A 21437-nucleotide genomic window follows, 5' to 3' on the forward strand; every position below is an offset into this window, starting at 1 on the left:
AACTTTGGCCCAGACTTTCTCAACTACGGTCTCCCATGCAGCACAATCAAAGGCAATAATTTGAAAAGGCAATGTCATAGATTTGTTCAGGCATAATCCTTCACTTTAATAGATTTCATTCAGAAATACATCTAAAAAACAAAGTAAATGCTGTGTTTTACCAGTTCGTCTTGTTCCCGTGCTCTCTTCTCTTCACAGCGATCTCTACAGTGTGACTGCGCTCTTCCTCTCGCCACTTGTCGACCTCTTCCTTCTTTGTGCAAAAGCATTAATGCGGAGTATTATAGTAGGGGCAATATGATCTATGTTACAGCTCCTATTGCACCCCAGTTTCATGCAGTTATAATCTCTGCACATTATGCATCGCGTATCCTTTTGGCAATTTGTACCGTCAACACTCAATAATGAAAGAAAAGTTAACCATTATTGTCGGCTTGACAGCTGATTTAGAAAGGGGAAGTTTATGGTTGCAAAAATGAATTGTGGTCATCTTGAGAAACAAGTCAACCTACCTAATTGTATATTGCATATTTCCTTTGAGCACGTGTGTATATGAATCAGCAAGTGTGAATCGTGAATATTGCTTCAGTTTATCTACTACACCTCCTGGGCACGTGAATAACTGTGAATGGTCTATATTGGTGGCTAATATTTGCAATGCCAGTTGAATCAAGATGGTCAAAGAATATTCATGTGTGGAAAACTATTTTTTCTACATGCGTGCCCTTTCTCCATTTCAGCTTCAGCCTCTTGAGAAGCACTTCTGTATTTGTATATTGCGCAATATCTGTACTGTATCTACTGCTCTCACTCAGTGTTCAATTATCCATGTCCTTATATGGCATGCGTGTACAGTATTTCTCACAGTAAATGTCTCAACTTCCTTTTGTGCTACTAGACTATAAACACCTTCAACTAATAATGTGCAATTCTGTCATTTCAGTTGCTGTAGGCTTCCATATTGATCTCAGAGGTTGAGTGTCACTGAAAGTCCTACAAACAGCGTTTTCTGCAAAAACTCTTAGGGTCAGGTCGATTCCTGATACACATTTTTTATTTTTTTTAAAGAGAAGTAATCTATTCAAACAACCATTTGTACTGACCTGCAGAGTGTTTTTGAAATTTTAGGATACAATTTAAAAGTCATACAAATGTAAGTTTCTTGACCAAAGTGGTGAGAAAATTGAAGTGAAGAAATAAAAGTGAAAGAATGAATACTGGGCACATTTCTTCCATGCACAGGGTTAGCATTTATTTATGCGAAAAGCAGAGCAGAGCACCAGCCTGGAGGACAGAGCTGCACACAGCAAACATAAGGCTGCTGGGACCCTGCAGAGCTCCTGGGGTACAGACTAACCCCTGAGAGGCACCGAAGTTTTGCAGAATTGGACTGTATTTATAAAAAGTACCTCCAGTATCTTCTGAGACACAGTCACACATAGTGGCTTTAACCCAAAGGTGCACTTTATATACATTTTATACAGTACTGACATTAGATTTCAGTTTATTTAAAGGCATTTAAGGCTGCATTTATTGCATAAAATGAAGCTGAACTGGTACATAGTTGCCAAATCTACCTGATACAGAGTCAATAAATCCTGCGTTAGACACCAAAGCTTGTTTGCAGAAAGACAAAATGTGAAAATATTCCTTGAAAGAGCACATCTCAAACTCATGCCCTACCCTCTGTTCAATGTAAAGCTTGATGTTTCACCTTCAAGGACTCCACCAAGCTGCAGTCCTCAAATCTCAGGCATTATTTCATTCACACTGGAGCACACTGCCACGTCTGCCACGTCCTCCCTTTCTGGGGACAAACACTGTTTTGTGTCCTTATCGTCCCCAATCATCACCACCTCCTCTTCACTGCCCTCAAACTTTTCATCGTCCCCTACGCCAACGTCTTGTCTGTCCTCTGTTCCATCCTTCTTAATCTCAGCATACTCTGTCTCTGTGGTCTCTTGCGTATCCCGTGGCCCTGTGGGAATCCGCCTGGAGAAGTCAATGTTGGAGTATTCCACCTCTTTGCGTTCCACATCACCAGAGTCCATCTGTCAGGTACAATCAAGAAAGTCCATGTCGTTTGCCAGCTGATGCAAGCCAGACAAATGTGCGTAAACTATGCATGAAAGATCTCTATCACTGATCATCTTCAGCCATCACTAAACACAAAACGGCAGTAAATCTGGTTAGATGCTAAACTGCATTTCGTTGTCTCTGTGATGCACTCTGACAATGATAATAAAGTTGAATCTAGTCTAATCTAATTTTTGACATTTTTGTGTGACCTTCCACGACTGAAATGGCTTTCTACTAAATTTCCTAGTTTGAAAAGTTTGAAAATCAGCTAGAAAAGACTTGAAGTGCTGTCAGTAATCCATCAAAATGACTGCACCTGGGTTTATTCTATATTAATATATGAGAACTCTGACAGTATTTAAGCCTCTGGACGTTGATTTTCATACTGCAGTGAAATCAAAGGAAAACATTGGAAGTGTGTATCTCATCGCAAGACTAATATTCTATCAGAAAGCTGTGTTGGTGTAAGTACCAGTGCAGCCACATCAGCAGTCACCATCTCCAGAGTCTCAACCATATTTTCAGAGCTCCTCTGTTTTCTTCTGGGGGAGGAAAAGAAAAATGGAAAACATGTTAATGAATAAACAATTAACAAGCAAGGATGACTGAAATAAAGTCTCAGTAAAGGACCACACCTGTGAGTTTTCTAACCTTTATTTGATCAGGTGATCTGCGAATATCTTGTCCCAGCTTATCAGGTGAAGAGTGTTCTTCATTTATTATTTAAATAATAATTTTAATAATAAATTTAAAAGACAGGCCATTTCAGTGGCACAGTGGCTCAGCAGTGGTGCTTCACAGCAGCAGCGTTCTGGTTTCAAACACCAACAAAGCCGACTGCATTCATGTCTGCTAGATGATGCTGCAAACCCTCATGAATCTGAGCAGCACACAGTCTAAACCCAGAAGACGGATGACTGTCCATTTGCAGAAACTTAAAGGGACAATGTTCCATTACAATCTATTTGCAATTTGAGATTGATTTGTGAAAACTGCAGTTACCACATGATATTATAACGACAAAAACAGAAATAGACATAACGTCCAATTCAAGCAAGTTCCCTGTCTCCACGAACAGAGTGTTTTTGTACTACATGTAAGAACACATTGAAAAATATAAGATATATATCTAGGAGGTGTTGCAACTTTTTTGGAGTCAAGGTCGTTCATGAATAATGTCTAAAATATTTGCATGCATGTCCAACAGAAGAAACAAACTTCAAGGTGTACCTGTGGCACTTTCTGGCCAAACAGCAGATGGTTGATGACAAAACAATCCCAATGAAAAACGCAATGATGACCATCGGCTGTTTAACACTTTTCCAAAATTCTGTCAGTGTATCTTCAATGAGGTTGAACCAACTGGTTGCGTTCTCTGCTGCTTCTGGTAAAAACATAGAAAAAGATTTTTAAAAATTAGGAAGTGAAAATGTCAAAGTGGTGGTCTCTTGTATTCTCTTGTTTTGCCTCATTTTTTGATTGTTAGGGCATCTTTGGCCTCCCCAAGTACGTTGCTGCTGACACACCCAACAGCGGTGTAGCTGTGATCTTCTCCAGATACAGAAGCATTGACAACAACCGTGTGGTTTGACTCACTAGTAATGACTTGAAATGCGTGTTCAGTTTGAGTTTCAAGCAAGTTGACGGTGGGTAAAAGAAACCCCTCTGATGCACACACAGGTACTGAACCTCACATCCAGAGTTTGGATGCCTTGTAAACACAAGAATGATGAATTCACAGCAAAACGCTGATCATGTAAAATATGAGCATCCTTTTAAAGATTAGTACGGCCTACTCAAGCTAAGCCACAGAGACGATGTCAACACACGTTTTCAAGAACAGTCTACTTACGTGTCACAGTTACTCGTGCAGTCTGATTAGTGATCTGGGGTTTTGCTGTGCAGAAAATAATAATGATAATATTAATCAAATACTTAAATACTCTGCTGAAGAGAGAGATGCTGGTCCATCATGTTTTTACGCTTGATTTTATTGATGCTTTTTTTTCAATCAGGTTTTTTTGGGGGGGAACTGAATCTAATCCACATTTCAAGAACAGTCTACTTACGTGTCACAGTTACTTGTTCAGTCTCATTAGTGGTCTGGTGTTCCTCTGTGCAGAAAATAATAATGATAATATTACTCAAATAATTAAAAACGCTGCTGAGGAGAGAGATGCTGGTCCATCATGTTTTTACACTTGATTTTATTGATGTTTTTTTTTTTCATGCAGGTTTTTGTTTTGTTTTGTTTTGTTTTGTTTAGTTTTTGAGCTGAATCTAATCCACGTAATAAAAGATGCAGGGAAGCGATCAACACTGCAGGTCAGATCTCAAGCATCATCTGTCTTTGCAGTTGTAATTCCACTGAAATGGACAACTTCTCATATAAATTCATCAGGCAAGGACACAGTGCTTTGATGTGCTTATGTGTTTATCCCTGAGTACCCAAGTCAACATGCGTTCTGAGAAAAGCATGTCAGGAAAACATTTACAAGAACATCTATCGTGGTTAATTATTGCTATCTATTTCTTTTGAATTACAACATCATATCAAGATTGTGATAAAGCTCCATACCTGTGTTTGCACTGCTGCCTCTAGCAGAGACGAGCAGAGTCGCCCAGATGAGAATAAACATGATGATTGACGGTCAGTCTGTCCTCACAGGGGACATTTACACGACATGCGTGGTGAAAATGCAAGTTCAGCTGATGAAACAAAGGACGCTCCACATTTCACATTACAGATTTTAAAACAGAGGCACGATCATTTCATGCATTCAAATGTTTCAGTTGATGAAACTCAACCAGAAACACCTGCACGGTTGATCACACACATTTAAATACAGGATGCTGCATGTTCACCTTTTCTACAGTCCCATTAACAAACGTGGCGTCCCCTAAACTTTTTTATTTTGAAGCACTTTGTGATATCTGTTCCAGGAAGCTACTAAATAAATAAACTTACCTGCAGCAGCTAACAAACAGCCCTGAAATAAATCTATAAGCTCCCACAACACTAGATTTTCCCAATTAAATGCACACAATTCTGAATTTTATGACAATAATTAAGAAAGACTGACTTCTGCAACTTCCATTTACAATTTCAAAGGTTTTTTAAATATAAGGTAAATGTGTTTCACCTCTTTTTGTTTGTGTCCCTCTTCGCTTCTCAGTGATCTCTGCGGTCTCTGCTCTGACTCTTCTATTCCTCCTCTTTTTGTACGTCTTCCCTCTTTGCACCACAACAATTTTCCAGGAAGTTTCTCTACACATGGCTGGCCCTCCTTCAACTACCACACTGACCGCTAAATATCGTAGTATGTACAAATAATTTCTCACGCTACAAATGTTCAACTTTAACAATGAATACTAAAATTTACAAGTCTTGACTTTTAAATAATCTTCATGAATGTGAAACTGAGAAACGCTGAGAAAGCGGAAGTGTCCTGTGTGTGCATCTAAAAAAATCTTGTCACCTTAAAAAAAACTATCTACCAACTGTCCCCCTGCTTCGCACAGCATTAAACATTACCTGCATGTGGTCTGTACTAATGGTTAATATCAGCAGTGCCAGTTGAGTAATAATGGTCAAAAATAGTCATTAGTTTAAGGTTTATTGATATATGAAAAAAGGCAACTGCCACTGATTAAGTACATTTAACACCTGCATATTAAAAAATGATGCATTTGTATTCACCCTGGATCTTATTTTCAGCTACATAGAAAGAACTTCTGTGTCTGTAACAGAACGGTTTTTATGGTTGAGGTGAAGTTATGGATTGCCTAATATCACTGATATAAGATATGACATCACTGTACTTTCTCTAATAACTTCCTGTTTATGCTTTAAGGTGTTAGTTTATAACTATTTGCAAACGTTTTGTACAGCCGACACTCCAAGGAGAGTTGATGGATATGTTCACAGGATGGTTAGACTAAGTTGGCTCCTGTATAATCAGATTGCTTCAGCAATGACTTCAAAATTATCAAGAGGACCATTTTAAGTCCACCCTGAGTGACCTTGTAGTCATCCCTTTTGATACCAAGAAGGCCTCTGATCAGGTAGAATTTATCTGCTGTGCTGGATAAATTAAATCTGCAGGATGAATTCATTGCTTATTAAACTCCTCCTAAATGTTATCCTCTCACTTCAGCTTGTTAAGGGGCCCTAGACAGGGCTGCCCCCTCTCGCCCCTCACTAAATCAATTCATACAAACCCAATTTTAATGGCTTCAACGTCACAGACACAACTGATAAAATATCCTCACATGCAAAGGATGTTTTGCTGTTTGTTTCCAGACTTCAGTTCAGTCTTCCACGATTTTCGACAAACTAAATTTGTTCTGAACCGTCTCTGGTTGCAGGGTTAACTGGACCACACGTGAGTTGATGTCTGTTGGGTTAAAAGATCTATCCCTGATACAAAATTTACCATTTCAAGAATTTTTTCACACATTCACCTACTTTGGATTCAGGTCACCAAAGGAGTTTCCTCTCTTCTCTAAGGTAACTATCCCCCTCTTGTGGCCAAACTGCAGACTAATGTTGAATTCTGGAGATCGCACCCTGTTTTACTGATTGGCAGGACTAACTCGATTAAAATTATAGTCTGTACCGCTGTACCTCTTCCAGTGCCTCCCTGTGTTTGAGCCAAAATCCATTTTAGATTCTGTCATCCTTCCCATTATGTGGGATTAGAAACATCATAGAATTAAAAAAGCTCACCTTTACAAATCAAAACGGGTTGGTGGGCTTGCTCGCACTGATTTCTGCTTCTGCTACTGGGCTTCCAATATCAAAACAATTCTAATGTGGTTAGATAATTCAGGTGAACCCCCTCATTGGCTGCAGCTGCAATGGGAGCAATGTGTAGTTTGGGTGCAGTGATCCTGTCTCAGGTGGGTTTAGATAAGTCCACTTATGTGGAAGCAACATTATACAATCTGGAGGCAAATTAAGTGCATTTCAGGTTCGGTTTGCTCTGTTTCCTGCTCCCCATAGCAGGGAATCCTTCATTCCCACCATCCTAACTCGACAGTGGATTCTGTTTAGACACACACAATTGGTGACCTTTACCAGGGTTGGACCTTTGCCTTGTTTGCTCGGATGAAGGACACGTACAAACTGTCAAACACAACCTTCAGTGGTGGATCGGTACCATCTCTAAAATGTGTGTCCCGACAGAAAAATGTCGCATTTTTATGATTCATTACAGTTTATAGATCCCCCTGCCTGTGATATAATCAAAACCACATGGGAAAATGAGCTGGGGACACAGATCCCTGATGAAACCTAGGAAAAGAGCTTCAAAGTGATTAATGCCTGTTCTATCAGCTCTAGGTACTGTCTCATTCAGTTTCAGGTTATCCACAGACTATTAAACTCAAAGCTTCACAAAATGTTCCCAGACATCTCCTCACAATGTGATAAATGCCATAACGCAGAGGAAAATCTCCTCCATAGTCTCGCTCTGTGTCCCAGGATAGAGCGATATTGGACAAAAATCTTTAAAGCATTCTCCGACATTCTTAATATGCACACTGAGCCTGTCTTGATTGGACAAGGAGATTACTGTACTCAGATTACTGGTTGCTGTAATGGGGGTTTTTCATAGATGTGGTTAAACTTATGTGGTAAGATTATGACACTTAAACACGTTGAACTTTCATAAACCGTTCGCAGGACCATCATCCAGTCCATCAGTCCATCTCTGATGAGAGCAAAGAATCTGGTCCTCAAGAAACTCCACAATGCGACGTAGTCCTCAGATCTCATCCATTACATCCTTCACACTGGAGTACGTTGCCACGTCCCCCTTTTGCTCCTCTTCTGGGACATGTGTTGCCTCTTCACCCTCCCCCATCATCTCCTCCTCTTCTTTGCCCTCCAACGCTTCACCTTCCTCTCTGCCATTGTCTTCTCTTTCCTCTTTTGCTTCTTTCTTGATTTCAGCATACTCAGTCTCTGTGGCCTCTTGCTTCTTTGCTGCCTCCCTGGGACTCTTTCTTTTCAACAGGGAGAAATCAATGCTGGCGTACTCGACATCTTTTGGCCCACCATCGAGATCAAGGGCTGCTTTCTCTGCTGCCACAGCTTCTCCTTCTTCAGCTGCCTCCTGGTAGTAAGTCTGATCATCTTCCACCGCTTGATGAATATCGATCTGTCAACAGGTACAATGTAAAGTATATGTCTCACCCCAACCTCCTCTTTATGTGCTGTATTTTGGTATTGTTGAAGGAACTAAAATGTAATGTTCATGTGTGCATTTGTAAAGAGCTGTTTGTAATATTAGCTGAATGAATTTGAATACCAGTGGATCCTCTTGATTGGTCCCCATCTCGAGCGTTTCTTCCAGATTTCCAGAGCTCTGTTTTTTTCTGGGGAAAATGAAATTAATAGAAATGTGTGCATGAAGATTATCCACACACTAAGCCAGGAATAAATTACTGGAACGAACAGCGTACCTGTGACATTTTTTTGCCAAACAGCAAAGAACCGCCGTAAGTAGCACCCCAATCAAAAATGCGAGGATGATTTCCAGCCATGAAACAGTTTTTAATGTGTCTGTGAACTGACCTGCAATCAGGATGAACAAAAGAAAAACGGTGATCTCAGCGATAATATAGATAATCTCCTTTTGATGGCTTGCTCAATGGTTATCCAAACACAAAGGTCACAGAAAAAAAAAAAAAAAGAGGTACTGAAAAAGGAGTTGCAGCTGAGAACACGTACCCTCTGGTTGTGACACGTCTATAGAGATGTCGAGGTTTTCTTTGGCTTCCCCGTTTTGATTGCTGCTGACACACTCAACAACAGTGTTCCTGTGGTCCTTAACGGTTAGGGTCACGGTGCTGTTGACTGTGTGGTCAGACACCGTGGTAATGAGAGAGTACTTAGTGTGATTCATCAACAACGGCCAGTTGACGGTGGGTAAAGGAAACCCGTCACTGGTGCACACACAGGTCAGGACCTCCGACTGAACCTTACATCCAGAGTTTATGATCTTTGGAAATCCTGTAAACACAAAAGCAGAATTGCAACATCACAACAAAATGCGGATAGTGAAAAACAGGACCTTAAACATCCTTTTGAAGGAGGTTAGTTCAGTCTACTCACGGGTCACAGTGACATCAGCAAATACAGCCACAGTCGTCTGCAGGTGTAGTGCTGTACAGATGTACTGTCCAGAATGTTCCACCGTCACATTATGAATGACAAGTGTGCCTGATCCAGGGTCAGTATGAGGTACGTTGTGCAGGTTTGTTTTGCAATCCCGCATAGTCCATGTGATGGCAGACGGAGGAAAGCTTTGAACACTGCAGGTCAGATTCAGAGTACCTCCCTCCTTAACAATTGTAAGCCCAGTGATTACAGGTTTCCTCACAACTGTGAAGCAAATTTTAAACAAAACATTTGAAGTTAAATTTCTCAAATCAAACAACTAAACACAAGTAATGACATTAAAAAGTCAAATCATTATATACAATATAATACTTCAAAATGCAGAAATTGCGGAAATATATATACATGCATGTATGCAAATATAGTCGGTCCAGAAGACCTCTTCAGGTATTAGCAACAGAAAAAACAGAAAAAGTTTTAGTGTATGTGCTATCTGTAATGCTGTAGATATATAGGTGACTCCTCATAATAAATATCCATAAACATTTTCAAAAATACATACAGAAGTGTAATTTATAGTGTATGATATATATGTGAGAAATGTATAATATACCTGACAGTCTTTTTCTAACACAACCACTGGAGGGCACCAGAGTCTAAAAACTTCAGTGAGGCTGAGAACCACCTGAAAGCCTTCACAATGCCTCCATAGACCCAAGCACTTTTATAAAATCTAATTTCTATTCAAAACTAAAGCAAAGACAGTACATTTCTTCTGCAGTCAAAGTACATTAAGATGGCCAAATATGGACTTGTTGGTGCAGTTGTTCTCTTCTCTAAACTCATAGTTTCAATGATCTGATAAGCAAAAAAAAGAGGAAAAAACTACAAGACTGTTGAGAACTGTTAAACACTGCACTTACACATCACTTTTACATCAACCTTTTTCATCAGGGTGCTGTTCAGATGTTTTGCTGTGCAGATGTACTGTCCAGAATGTTCTGCCGTCACGTTAGAGATGGAAAAAATGCCCATTACGCTGTCGTCCTTCAGGTAGGTTTCAGTGTCGTTATGCAGGTCAGGGGAAGTTTCATTCTGCAGGTCAGGGGAAGTTTCATTCTGCAGGTCAGGGGAAGTTTCATTCTGCAGGTCAGGAGAAGTTTCATTCTGCAGGTCAGGGGAAGTTTCATTCTGCAGGTCAGGGGAAGTTTCATTCTGCAGGTCAGGGGAAGTTTCATTCTGCAGATTATCTTCTGTTCCATTTTGCATGTGTTTGGCAGAATATTTAGTCCATGTGATAAGAGATGGAGGGAAACTTTCAACACTGCAGGTCAGACTCAGAGTCTCACCCTCCTTCACCACGGCATTCCCTGTGATTTTAACATCCTTCACATCTATGGAGACAAAATGTTATATTGTATTATGCGCAATGCTACAACATCAGAAGTGACATAAGAGCACATCTCCAAGACACATTTTAGATAATGAAGAATAAGAATAAAGTACAGTATAGTTTACTCACAGGTCACATTCAGAGTTACTGTCTCCTCTGTCGTGATGTTGTTTGCGAAGCTGACCTTACAGGTGACATTGGAGCCATGGTGTTCAGCTGAAGAGTTGAAGGTCAAAGTTGAGCTGTGTCTCTGTGCCACAGAAGTCAGATCCTCAGTCTTGAAAGCGGTGATATTTCCTGTGATGTGAAAGTCGTTTCCTCCTGCTCCGCTCCACGTCCAGGTGATTTCAGGGTAAGATCCAGAGCAGAGACCAGGAGCAGTGCAGGTCAGCGTGGTCTGCTGTCCCTCAGTCAGAGGAGGAATCATCACTGTGGGCTTCTGGATCAGATCTAAAGGGAAACCGGTCCATGAGTGGAACTGAATGAGCAGCCTGAAGGTCATATCCACTTAAATTTGGGCTAAAATAGTCAGATACTTAAACATTTTAATTGGGTAATAAGTAGGAAACACATTACTTCACAATCCTTTGAGAATATAAATACACCAAATCTGTCAGTGCAGTTCAATGAAACAATGAACACATTATCTGCGCATGTTCAACGTAGCTCTTCATACCTTTAACGGAGACAGTTGCTCTTGGAGAGAATGTAAATCCATCTGGCCTCCAATTCAGGAGACCATTAACTCTGAGCTGATACACTCCAGAGTCTGACTCCGTGAGGTCATTGACGACGATGCTGCAGTCCCTCTTACTCACATCAGGCTCCAGCAGTGACACTCGTCCTTTGTACCCAGACTGAACTTTTTTACTGTTCTTGTTAGTGTGGAATATCATGTCTGAGTCACCACATTTTTCTTTCACTGGTTCACATTTGTACCAAATCATATGTTGGGGATCAAAGCCATAACCAGGGTAGAAAAAACACGGTATCACAACACAGAGTCCAGCCTCTGCTGTAATCTCTCCATCAATGAGAGAGATGCAGAATCTACCTTGACAGCGTGTTATTTGTTCCCCTGATCCACCTGTTAATGTAAACAGTGAGAGAATCAGAGAGACAGAGGATACTAAAATTTAGTGAACACACCATGTTGAATAGAAGACGAAGAAAGGCTATTATTCCTGACAAATACCAAGTGTTTTTGTTTTATAGAACTGCTGTTATCAGGACTCAGCAGTGTTGAACAGACAACACAACAGAATTTGAGCTTTTAAAGCGATAGTTCAGGTTTTTTAAAGCAGAATGTCATCAGTCAGTGCTTCCTTCACAGCCACCAGACTCCATTGACAAAACAGTAATTTTGCATCACAGAACGTGGTAGTTTCTCTACTGCTGCCTCGGTCGATTTGTTCGTGTTATTGCATGACTTTGGTGTTTTAAAGGGTTAGATCTCGTTCACAGAAGGCATAAAATGACACAAACTAACTCATCAAGGCAGCGGTGAGCTTTCTGGTGGCTTAAGAGAGTGATAGAACAGCTTCAGTTTCCCATTAGAAAGGGTTGTCTGATGACAATTTAAAATAATGAAAATATTCTAAATACAGCGTCCACTTAAGCTGATATTGATTTTTAAGGTGGGCCTTTTTTTAAGCAGCTAAAATGCATTTTGAAAATGCATTTTGTTGCAGTAAATTGCTTAGCGCCCTAAACCAGTACTCCTACTGCCTCATCAATAATGTATCTGGAAAACAAAATATGCATTTAAATAACTATTTATCCCAGCATTAAGTAAGTCAATAGATGCTGTGAGGCATGATACTAATCAGTAATCCAAGGTGGCAATTTGGAAAGATGTCAGGAACACATTTCTAAGGACAGAATATCATGGAAAATTATAGCTAGTTATACTGTTCATGTCTTTAATGTCGGCATGATAACAAGATCATAATAAAGATGCATACCTGTGTCTGCATTGCTGCCTCTCAGTGAGAAAAGCACAGCTGTCCAGATGAAAACAAACATCCTGTTTCGATGCTGGAGACAGTAAGTTTCTCCCTCTACAGGACACATTTTACAACAAAAGTGCAATAAACAAGAGGAACTGAACAAAAGGAAACTCCACAGCTGACATCATAGAACTTCATTAGGATGTTGCATGTTCGTTTAGTCCGTCGTTGCGAGATTAACACAATTTGCGGAGGGGTGTGACCACCTTAAACCCTGCCATTTTGTATGGTAAAGTGACTGTTCTCAAAAGATCTTATACGCTGTAAAAGAACTGTACTACAATAATCTTTACGACAAATGCAGCTTTGGCCCCCGAAAATTTTAGTTCCCCAAGCGCTGTTCAGCCAACACGGCACAGTCCAGCAAAGTCCACCTTTACTTTACCAGCAAATCCAAGATTAAGATAAAATAAGATAAAAATTTTTATATCCCACGTCGGGGAAATTAAATAAGAATACTGAAAAGCATTTTTTAAATTAGTCAGGGAAGAAAGAAGCATTTCACCACCTTCCATTTACAGTCCAAAAATAGATTTCAAACATAAATGAAATGTTGTATTTTACAGTACCTCCTTCTGTGCGTCCGCCTGCTCTCGCCTCAACACAGTTTTTACTCTAACTGCTCTTCCTCTCCTCACTTTTCTCTTTCTTCCCTCTTTGTGCAACAACAAGGTTTGAGGAAGTTTCCCCAGACACTGCAGAGCAATATTTCTCCTCCCTTGAGACTGACAGGCTTTTATACACTTCTAATCTCATGATATCATGATATGTGTATCATCTAGCATGTTACAAAGAAGTCCTTTTAACACTGAATACTGAATAAATAAACACTAAAGAAGTGAGAAAATGTTTTTTTCTTGCTTCTTTTTCTAAGTTCCTCTCCATGACTGTGAAGTAATGCAAAACATTTTGAAAAAGGGAAGCTTTGGAAATGAGTGAATTTTCATTATTTTATCTCAAGGAACCAACAAACTAGCACAAGCACTGAACACTTGTCCTCATGGGTTCTTTGTGTTTGTAATTGAAGTGTTAAAATTGAATGATTATATGTCATATACAGCTTCTTACAATCGCTTCAACAACGTATGACACACACAACACAAATACGGTGCTGTGTTGTAAATGGTCTGTATTACTAGCTAGTGTCTGCAAGATAAAACACTTCATTTGCATTCAGCATTTCCCTATTTCGACTACATATAGCCTCTTTACACCACCAGCTGCAAATGTGTCTGCAAATTTATAAACATCGTAACAATCAATCGTGATATATTAATTCAAAAGGATTTTGAAAATCACATCTCCAAACTTGTGACATGCACTCTATGACATGCAAATACTATGTAGTCTCTGGCAAGGTTTTCAATTTCCTCATTTTAGCTCACAATAGAATAAGCTTTTCAATGTAAAGTTGACACAGACAACTGTATTAAATACATTCAACGACACTTAACCATAACAAAATGTCACATGGAAAAATGGATTCCACAGAGGAGGAACATTTAAAAAGGTATGAGCATGTAAAATGAAGCCAGTAAAATGCTAAAAGGCAAACTAAACTGCCTTAAGGATATGTCTTAATACATGGAGGCCCAGCAAGTTCACAACTGAACTTGTAGTACTTCACCTGCGTCCAGCAGATTTGACGTGATTACCTCCACAGCAGTGCAATACCCTGTTTCACCGCACTAACTGTTTAGTACTTAACGACCATTGCACTCCAGAGGGGCGCTGTTTCACCTATTTGAGGAGACTCGGTGAAAACGCTGACAGAATATTCAAACAACCAGTCTGCTTTTATTAGTTGTCACTGTTGTATTAAGCTGAAGTATTGCGACATAATGCATAAGTAAGTTTAATTTAAAGAAAAGAAAGCAGCTCTACAATGCACAGAAGAAATCACTGTAAATAATATGTTGTTTTCATTGTGAATATCATTTTTCTACTTGTTATGTTGAATAATTAGTTGCACCTGTACTGACTTGCATGTAATGTATTGTTCTGTGGACAGAACTGTACAGAACACAATATGATCATAACATAATGATATGACAGTGTATCATATCATTATTAAGATCTCAGAATTATTTTTAAAATCTCTACAAACAAAGCAAAACCCTCCTCATCATAATAAGACCTGTGGGAGTTATTCAGCATGAACGCGTCATAGATTTTCAGCCACTTGAGAATGAAGTACAACGACTACAAGGCCTATCAGAACAGTTGCGCTGCATATTTACATTTCACCGTTAATGACAGCCAGATTACAGATACAGCAGTCAATGTCCTCTCTGTGAATATTTACTGAAGCTCTTTATACCTTTAACAGAGACATTTGCTCTCTCAGGCTTCAACACTGGCACTTGTCCATTGATCCCAGACTGAACTTTTTTGCTTGCTTGCTTTTTTGACAGTGCCCCATGATATTTAATGAATGGTGAGACAACTATGATTGTTTTTGTTTTATATAACTGCCGTTGACAGACAGCATGATAGAATTTCAGAATTTCACATATTTCTTAACCCATAATGTCCTTGGTGAACAAAAATAACTATCTATCTAGTTTCTAAGGAAGTCGATACATGCTGTGAGTCATGCTGCTAATGAGCTGGTAAATTCAGGGTGGAAAACTAAATATGTGTAACTTGGAAGCACCTCAGGAAGAACATGTATTGCGGCAGATTATGGATGATTTTGTGGATGACTATCTTTCATGTTGGCATCATATCAAGATTAGAATAAAGCTGCAAACCTGTGTCTGCTTTGCTGCCTCTCACAGACAAAAGCAAAGTTTCCCAGATGGGAACAAACAGTCTCTCCCTCCACAGGCTGTTTACACTACGAGTGCAATGAAAATGCAAGAAGTTCATGAAATAAAAGAAGCTCCACAGTTAACATCACAGATCTTAAAACAGGATGTTGCACATTCAGTTATTCCACAATTGCTTAATTACCAGTCATGACAGTGTGGCTTCTGTGTGTGTGTGTGTGTGTGTGTGTGTGTGTGTGTGTGTGTGTGTGTGTGTGTGTGTGTGTGTGTGTGTGTGTGTGTGTGTGTGTGTGTGTGTGTGTGTGTGTGTGTGGGCTATAATGGTAAAATGTGGTCTCGTAGTGGGAACCATCATAGAAGCCGTTTTGAGCACTTTGCATGGTGTTTATATGTCTGTCTGTTTGACTGAGGATAGATTTTGTCAATGCAAAAGTGTCACAACTGTGCAAGATGCAGGCGTACTGTATACTGGAGATCTAACTGAAGGCCGAGTTTGCTGATGGTGTGATCCCATCTCAAGATGATCTCTATCTTAAATTCAGCCACCACTTCAGCAAAGGTTTGGCTTGAATACTTTTATTGTGAAGCTGTTAGTTGAAGCTATAGAAATAAATATAGTTGCAGCATCTCAACAACAGCTCTGATACAATAAATATGTGTAATCTCTGCAATATTCCAGGGCCCCTGTCCAGCTCTGAATCATAGATCCCCTGTGTGTGACAAACACCAGCTCCAACAAAATAAATATCTGTAATCCTCCCATTTCCAAGCACGACGTCTCTAATACAGCCGTTCTGTATCAGCAGCAGAAATACCAGAACAATTTTTGTATTAGTGAGGGAAGAATCAATCACTTCGACCCTTTCAAATATTAAATCAGAAAGATAGTTATAAAATGAGCTACTGTCTATGCTAGCCCTTTTAATCTTGTTCTCCTGCTCTCTTTTCTCCACAGGTTCACTTTTCTAATTCTTCCCTCTTTGCGCAAAAACAAGAATTCAGGAAGTTTCTGATCTCGGTGTCAGAGAAAACCATCTTCGCTTTGTTTGTTTTGTTGCCAGCCTTATTATTACTCTCTTCCCATGAATGTGACATAAAACGAAAGTTCTTGAAAGGGGAAGTGTGTGTATGTGTGTATGGGAAGTGTGGGATAAACCCACAAACCATGATGTACTGAAACCTTTTACTCATATTTAGCTTTCTTAATATAGTTTAAATAATGCACAGCACATATTGTACACGATCATTACTGTAAATGATCAGTGTTACTGACTAATATCTGCAGTGCCAGTTCGGTAATGAGGGTCAAAACAACGTTATATTGCTCATATATATAAAAAAAAGACATCTCACTGGTGATGTACATCAAATATCGGCCGTTTCAAAGGGAAAGAGTCTGTGTCTTATTTCTTTTCTGAAGCCTAGAAAGCAGTTTTTGTATTTGTATGAGTATGTTTCCATTGATCATATATGCAATATCCTTACATACAGTTCTTTTCATTGTAGTGATCGTACATTAAAACTTTTTCATACGCTGTCACTGCAGTCAAAGTATCTCTCATTTTTCCTGTTCACACTTTGAGCTGCTAGTATAGAGCTGGCTGCAGTTCTTGTCACAATCAATTAATATTTGCCTGCATATTCCACATCAGCTGAAAACAAGACACGGAGCTGCAAATCTAATCGTGAACTTAAGCACTCATCATATAATAACCCCAAGATCAAGCCCAAGCCGGTAAAATCTTCCCTCTGACATCATTTTCTATGAGGTGACCCACTCAAATAACGACAGTTAAGTTCATGCATGGCTACAGCTGTAGCTTCTCTTGTTCTACAACGTTAAATTAAGTCATCTCTAGACCTTAGACCTATAAAAATGGAGTAGGAACAAATGTGCCGTAGCCTTTGATTATCAGGCTCGGTTCATTTATCTTTGGGCCAAATATTCAGCGTTGTTTTTAGCTATAATGACTTTTCATTGTTTGTGATTCATGGCAAGGGAAAGCTCTACCAGTAATGAGGAAACTACAACAAAACTACAAATCAAAATGGCCTTTATTGTCAAAGACAATTCCATATACCATACTGCAAAGATAATTTCCTCCTTTCTAGACTTTACACAACGTATTCCATGTGTGACCCACACAGAATGTGTTCACATTGGTTTAAAATGTATTTTTTCTGTAATATAATGCTGTTTAAGGGGAGTATAAAAAGTACAAGTTAATGTCATGTTATGACACAAAGGGGGCCACTAGGTGGCGGTAGTAGAATGTTGAGTGGCCGGGAGCGTCTCTTTCTCGGTGGAGCCGAAGCTCCTCATTCATACGAGAGCTGCCGTGATGAAAACAGCAACTTCTGACCCTCGTTTCATCTGTTATATACAGGTTGGTCCAATGTTAGACGAGTCATAACAAGTAACAAACGTGGTTGTTAGTGTGGTTAACATGATTAGAATGTTGTAAAATAAGGTTCGTAGCCTTAGCGTGTGTAGATTGTTTATCTGCGCTAGCATCGGTGGGCTAGTGGCTGCTGCCTAGCGTAGTGCTAAATGTGTACTCCCGCTGTATGAGATATCCCGCGCACAGGTTATTCTTCTCTGCTGTGTGTTTAAATTGTTATATATATTGCATTTTCGGTGTTTCAGAGTGTACTGTGTTGAGTTGAACTGCTGTTTACTACTGTGTATTCGCTCTCAGGAAGTTAAATGGGTGCCTTATTGGTTGAGATGTGAACAATGTGAAATGAATGACAGTAATGTCAGTAATGGGAAAGGGTTTGTATTCCTGGTTAAACATGGTTTAATACTATATGCTATATTTACAGGGTTTAATACTGTATGTTATATGTGTACTTGAAGCACTTTGGTGAAACATTTTGAGTATTTGAAATTGAAAGATGGAAATATTGTGTTTATTTTGAATAAATTCATACGAGAGCTGCCGTGATGAAAACAGCAACTTCTGCTCCTCGTTTCATCTGTTATATACAGTAATCTGCCTGCTGGCCCCATCACCTGGGACCTGCAACACATGCTGTTTAAGATAAAGGTGCAATCACAATTATAACTAAGAAACATTTTCCATCCATTTGACTTGGAAATTAAAAGAAACCTGCAAAGCACAATAGATTACTGTGATTATACTGGAAGATCTGTCTATGGTGTGTGAACGTAAACAGATCATTGCAACACAATGCATGCTCAGTTGACTCCCTAGTCTATAAAGGTTCTTGAAATGTATACAAAAAGAATAACGCTGTATAATGCAAAATAGAAGTTAAACTGAAATGCCATGTTAGTCAAATTTTACACATGTTGGAAGTGAGTACCATCTTCTACCACAATCAATGGAACCTGAGACCTGAGTTACTTCAGAGACTGGCCAATGACGTCATACTGTGGTGATCGGTCTTTTTCCTGCAGTGACATGTACGTTTGGTCCTCTTGCTCTGGTTTCATCTTTTTTCTTGTGTTCCTTCGGAGAGAAGAAAGAGTGAGACATGTTGCCTTAAAGGTCTCACAAGCATAAAATGATGTGCAGTAACGTACCAAAGGACCATCATGCAGGTTATGCAGATGACATTCACAATGAGGGATACAGCAGCGATGGCCCAGGGAAGCACTGCACTGTGAGGTCCGCAATGCTGCGCAGGATCTACCATTGGATATCACATAACGAGGTGTTCAGTGGGGTCAACATACCTAAAAGAATGACTACTGAATGCAAACTGTTATCTTCTTGGTGGTGCCATATGTTTGAACACACTGATAACAGTGATTGGTGCTGATTCCCGTGTGTGTTCACCTTCTGGTCTCTCTGAAGTTATGACCTTGATGTTCTGTCGCACTTCCCCAACTTGACTGCTGCTGACACACTCGACAACAGTGATGCTGTGGTCCTTCACAGTTAGCGTGATGGTGCTGTTGACTGCGTGGTTTGACACTGTGGTAACGACAGAGTACTCGGTGTGGTTCTTCAACAGCGGCCATTTGATGGTAGGTACAGGAGACCCCTTGCTGATGCACACACAAGTCAGGACCTCCGACTGAACCTCACATCCAGAGTTTTTTAAGATCTCTGGAAAGCCTGTAAACACACATCAGAGCTGTATGAACATGGGTCTTCACAAGGTTGTACTACTTTTCACCTTTTAGTCACAATCTGAGCAGAAAAATGAGGTGAGGATTTAAATGGATGAAAATAAGGGGGGAATCAGATTGTGACTGTCCTTAACCAGGCTTCTGATCTCCATCCAGGCACCAGATGCTCAGGGGAAAAAACAAATCACACTATATGAAGTCCAAAAGTCTCGACACTTTAACCAAACTGAAGTTTATTTCATGCCTGAAACGTCCCTCCAGCTCAACCATGAAGATGCAAAACCTCACAAATTCCTCAGCAGAACATCAGCAGTGAGCTGGGAGAGCTCTCTAATTCTTTGCCAGGTGAAAACTAAATGTGAGGGGATAAATCACAGCTATACTCACAGGTCACATTCAGAGTTACTGTCTCCTCTGTCGTGATGTTGTTTGCGAAGCTGACCTTACAGGTGACATTGGAGCCATGGTGTTCAGCTGAAGAGTTGAAGGTCAAAGTTGAGCTGTGTCTCTGTGCCACAGAAGTCAGATCCTCAGTCTTGAAAGCGGTGATATTTCCTGTGATGTGAAAGTCGTTTCCTCCTGCTCCGCTCCACGTCCAGGTGATTTCAGGGTAAGATCCAGAGCAGAGACCAGGAGCAGTGCAGGTCAGCGTGGTCTGCTGTCCCTCAGTCAGAGGAGGAATCATCACTGTGGGCTTCTGGATCAGATCTAAAGGGAAACCGGTCCATGAGTGGAACTGAATGAGCAGCCTGAAGGTCATATCCACTTAAATTTGGGCTAAAATAGTCAGATACTTAAACATTTTAATTGGGTAATAAGTAGGAAACACATTACTTCACAATCCTTTGAGAATATAAATAGACCAAATCTGTCAGTGCAGTTCAATGAAACAATGAACACATTATCTGTGCATGTTCAACGTAGCTCTTCATACCTTTAACGGAGACAGTTGCTCTTGGAGAGAATTTAAATCCATCTGGCCTCCAATTCAGGAGACCATCAACTCTGAGCTGATACACTCCAGAGTCTGACTCCGTGAGGTCATTGACGACGATGCTGCAGTCCCTCTTACTCACATCAGGCTCCAGCAGTGACACTCGTCCTTTGTACCCAGACTGAACTTTTTTACTGTTCTTGTTAGTGTGGAATATCATGTCTGAGTCACCACATTTTTCTTTCACTGGTTCACATTTGTACCAAATCATATGTTGGGGATCAAAGCCATAACCAGGGTAGAAAAAACACGGTATCACAACACAGAGTCCAGCCTCTGCTGTAATCTCTCCATCAATGAGAGAGATGCAGAATCTACCTTGACAGCGTGTTATTTGTTCCCCTGATCCACCTGTTAATGTAAACAGTGAGAGAATCAGAGAGACAGAGGATACTAAAATTTAGTGAACACACCATGTTGAATAGAAGACGAAGAAAGGCTATTATTCCTGACAAATACCAAGTGTTTTTGTTTTATAGAACTGCTGTTATCAGGACTCAGCAGTGTTGAACAGACAACACAACAGAATTTGAGCTTTTAAAGTGATAGTTCAGGTTTTTTAAAGCATAATGTCATCAGTCAGTGCTTCCTTCACAGCCACAGTCACCACATTTTTCTTTGACTGATTCATATTTGTACCAAATCATATGTAGGGGATAAAAGGCATAAAAGTACATGGTATCACAACACAGAGTCCGGCTTTGCTGTAACTTCTCCATCATTAAGAGTGATACAGAATGCATCTTGACAGAGTGCTCCCAGGGATGTCCCAAATGGAGAGCCATTGCTGTGGAATGCCTCCAGTTGGCTGCTCTGCTATATCTTTCAGAAGTCTGCAGAAGAGTGTGATGGGCCCTGAGTCAGATGCAGTGGCAACATCTGATGAATGCCTGAAGGAGGCACTGGTTTCTCTTTCTTCTTCTGGAAAGAATTGGGGCTGAGAACCTCAGGAGTACTGGAAGG

The 21437-nt window shown here is 40.1% G+C and overlaps 3 protein-coding genes across 4 annotated transcripts in view; all 3 read right to left on the reverse strand.

Annotated features, from left to right (window-relative positions):
* lsr (lipolysis stimulated lipoprotein receptor) overlaps positions 1-21437 on the reverse strand; it is a 119608-nt gene that overhangs the window by 50302 nt on the left and 47869 nt on the right. The window lies entirely within an intron of this gene.
* On the reverse strand, positions 7694-12682 carry LOC139333893 (myelin-associated glycoprotein-like). The gene is made up of 9 exons (XM_070966583.1): positions 12563-12682; positions 11275-11685; positions 10728-11048; positions 10129-10599; positions 9200-9469; positions 8816-9097; positions 8548-8659; positions 8394-8460; positions 7694-8243 (listed from the first exon to the last, which is right to left on the reverse strand). Exons 1-9 carry the CDS (start codon positions 12669-12671, stop codon positions 7848-7850), a joined length of 2439 nt encoding a protein of 812 aa, XP_070822684.1. The 5' UTR covers positions 12672-12682; the 3' UTR covers positions 7694-7847.
* Positions 17418-20634, reverse strand: LOC139334200 (sialic acid-binding Ig-like lectin 5). The gene is made up of 5 exons (XM_070966958.1): positions 20415-20634; positions 19868-20188; positions 19185-19466; positions 18929-19034; positions 17418-18854 (listed from the first exon to the last, which is right to left on the reverse strand). The coding sequence occupies exons 1-5, from the start codon at positions 20632-20634 to the stop codon at positions 18746-18748; spliced, it is 1038 nt and encodes a 345-aa protein (XP_070823059.1). The 3' UTR covers positions 17418-18745.

Source organism: Chaetodon trifascialis, chromosome 7 (assembly GCF_039877785.1).
Source record: "Chaetodon trifascialis isolate fChaTrf1 chromosome 7, fChaTrf1.hap1, whole genome shotgun sequence".
NCBI classification, from domain to species: domain Eukaryota; kingdom Metazoa; phylum Chordata; class Actinopteri; order Chaetodontiformes; family Chaetodontidae; genus Chaetodon; species Chaetodon trifascialis.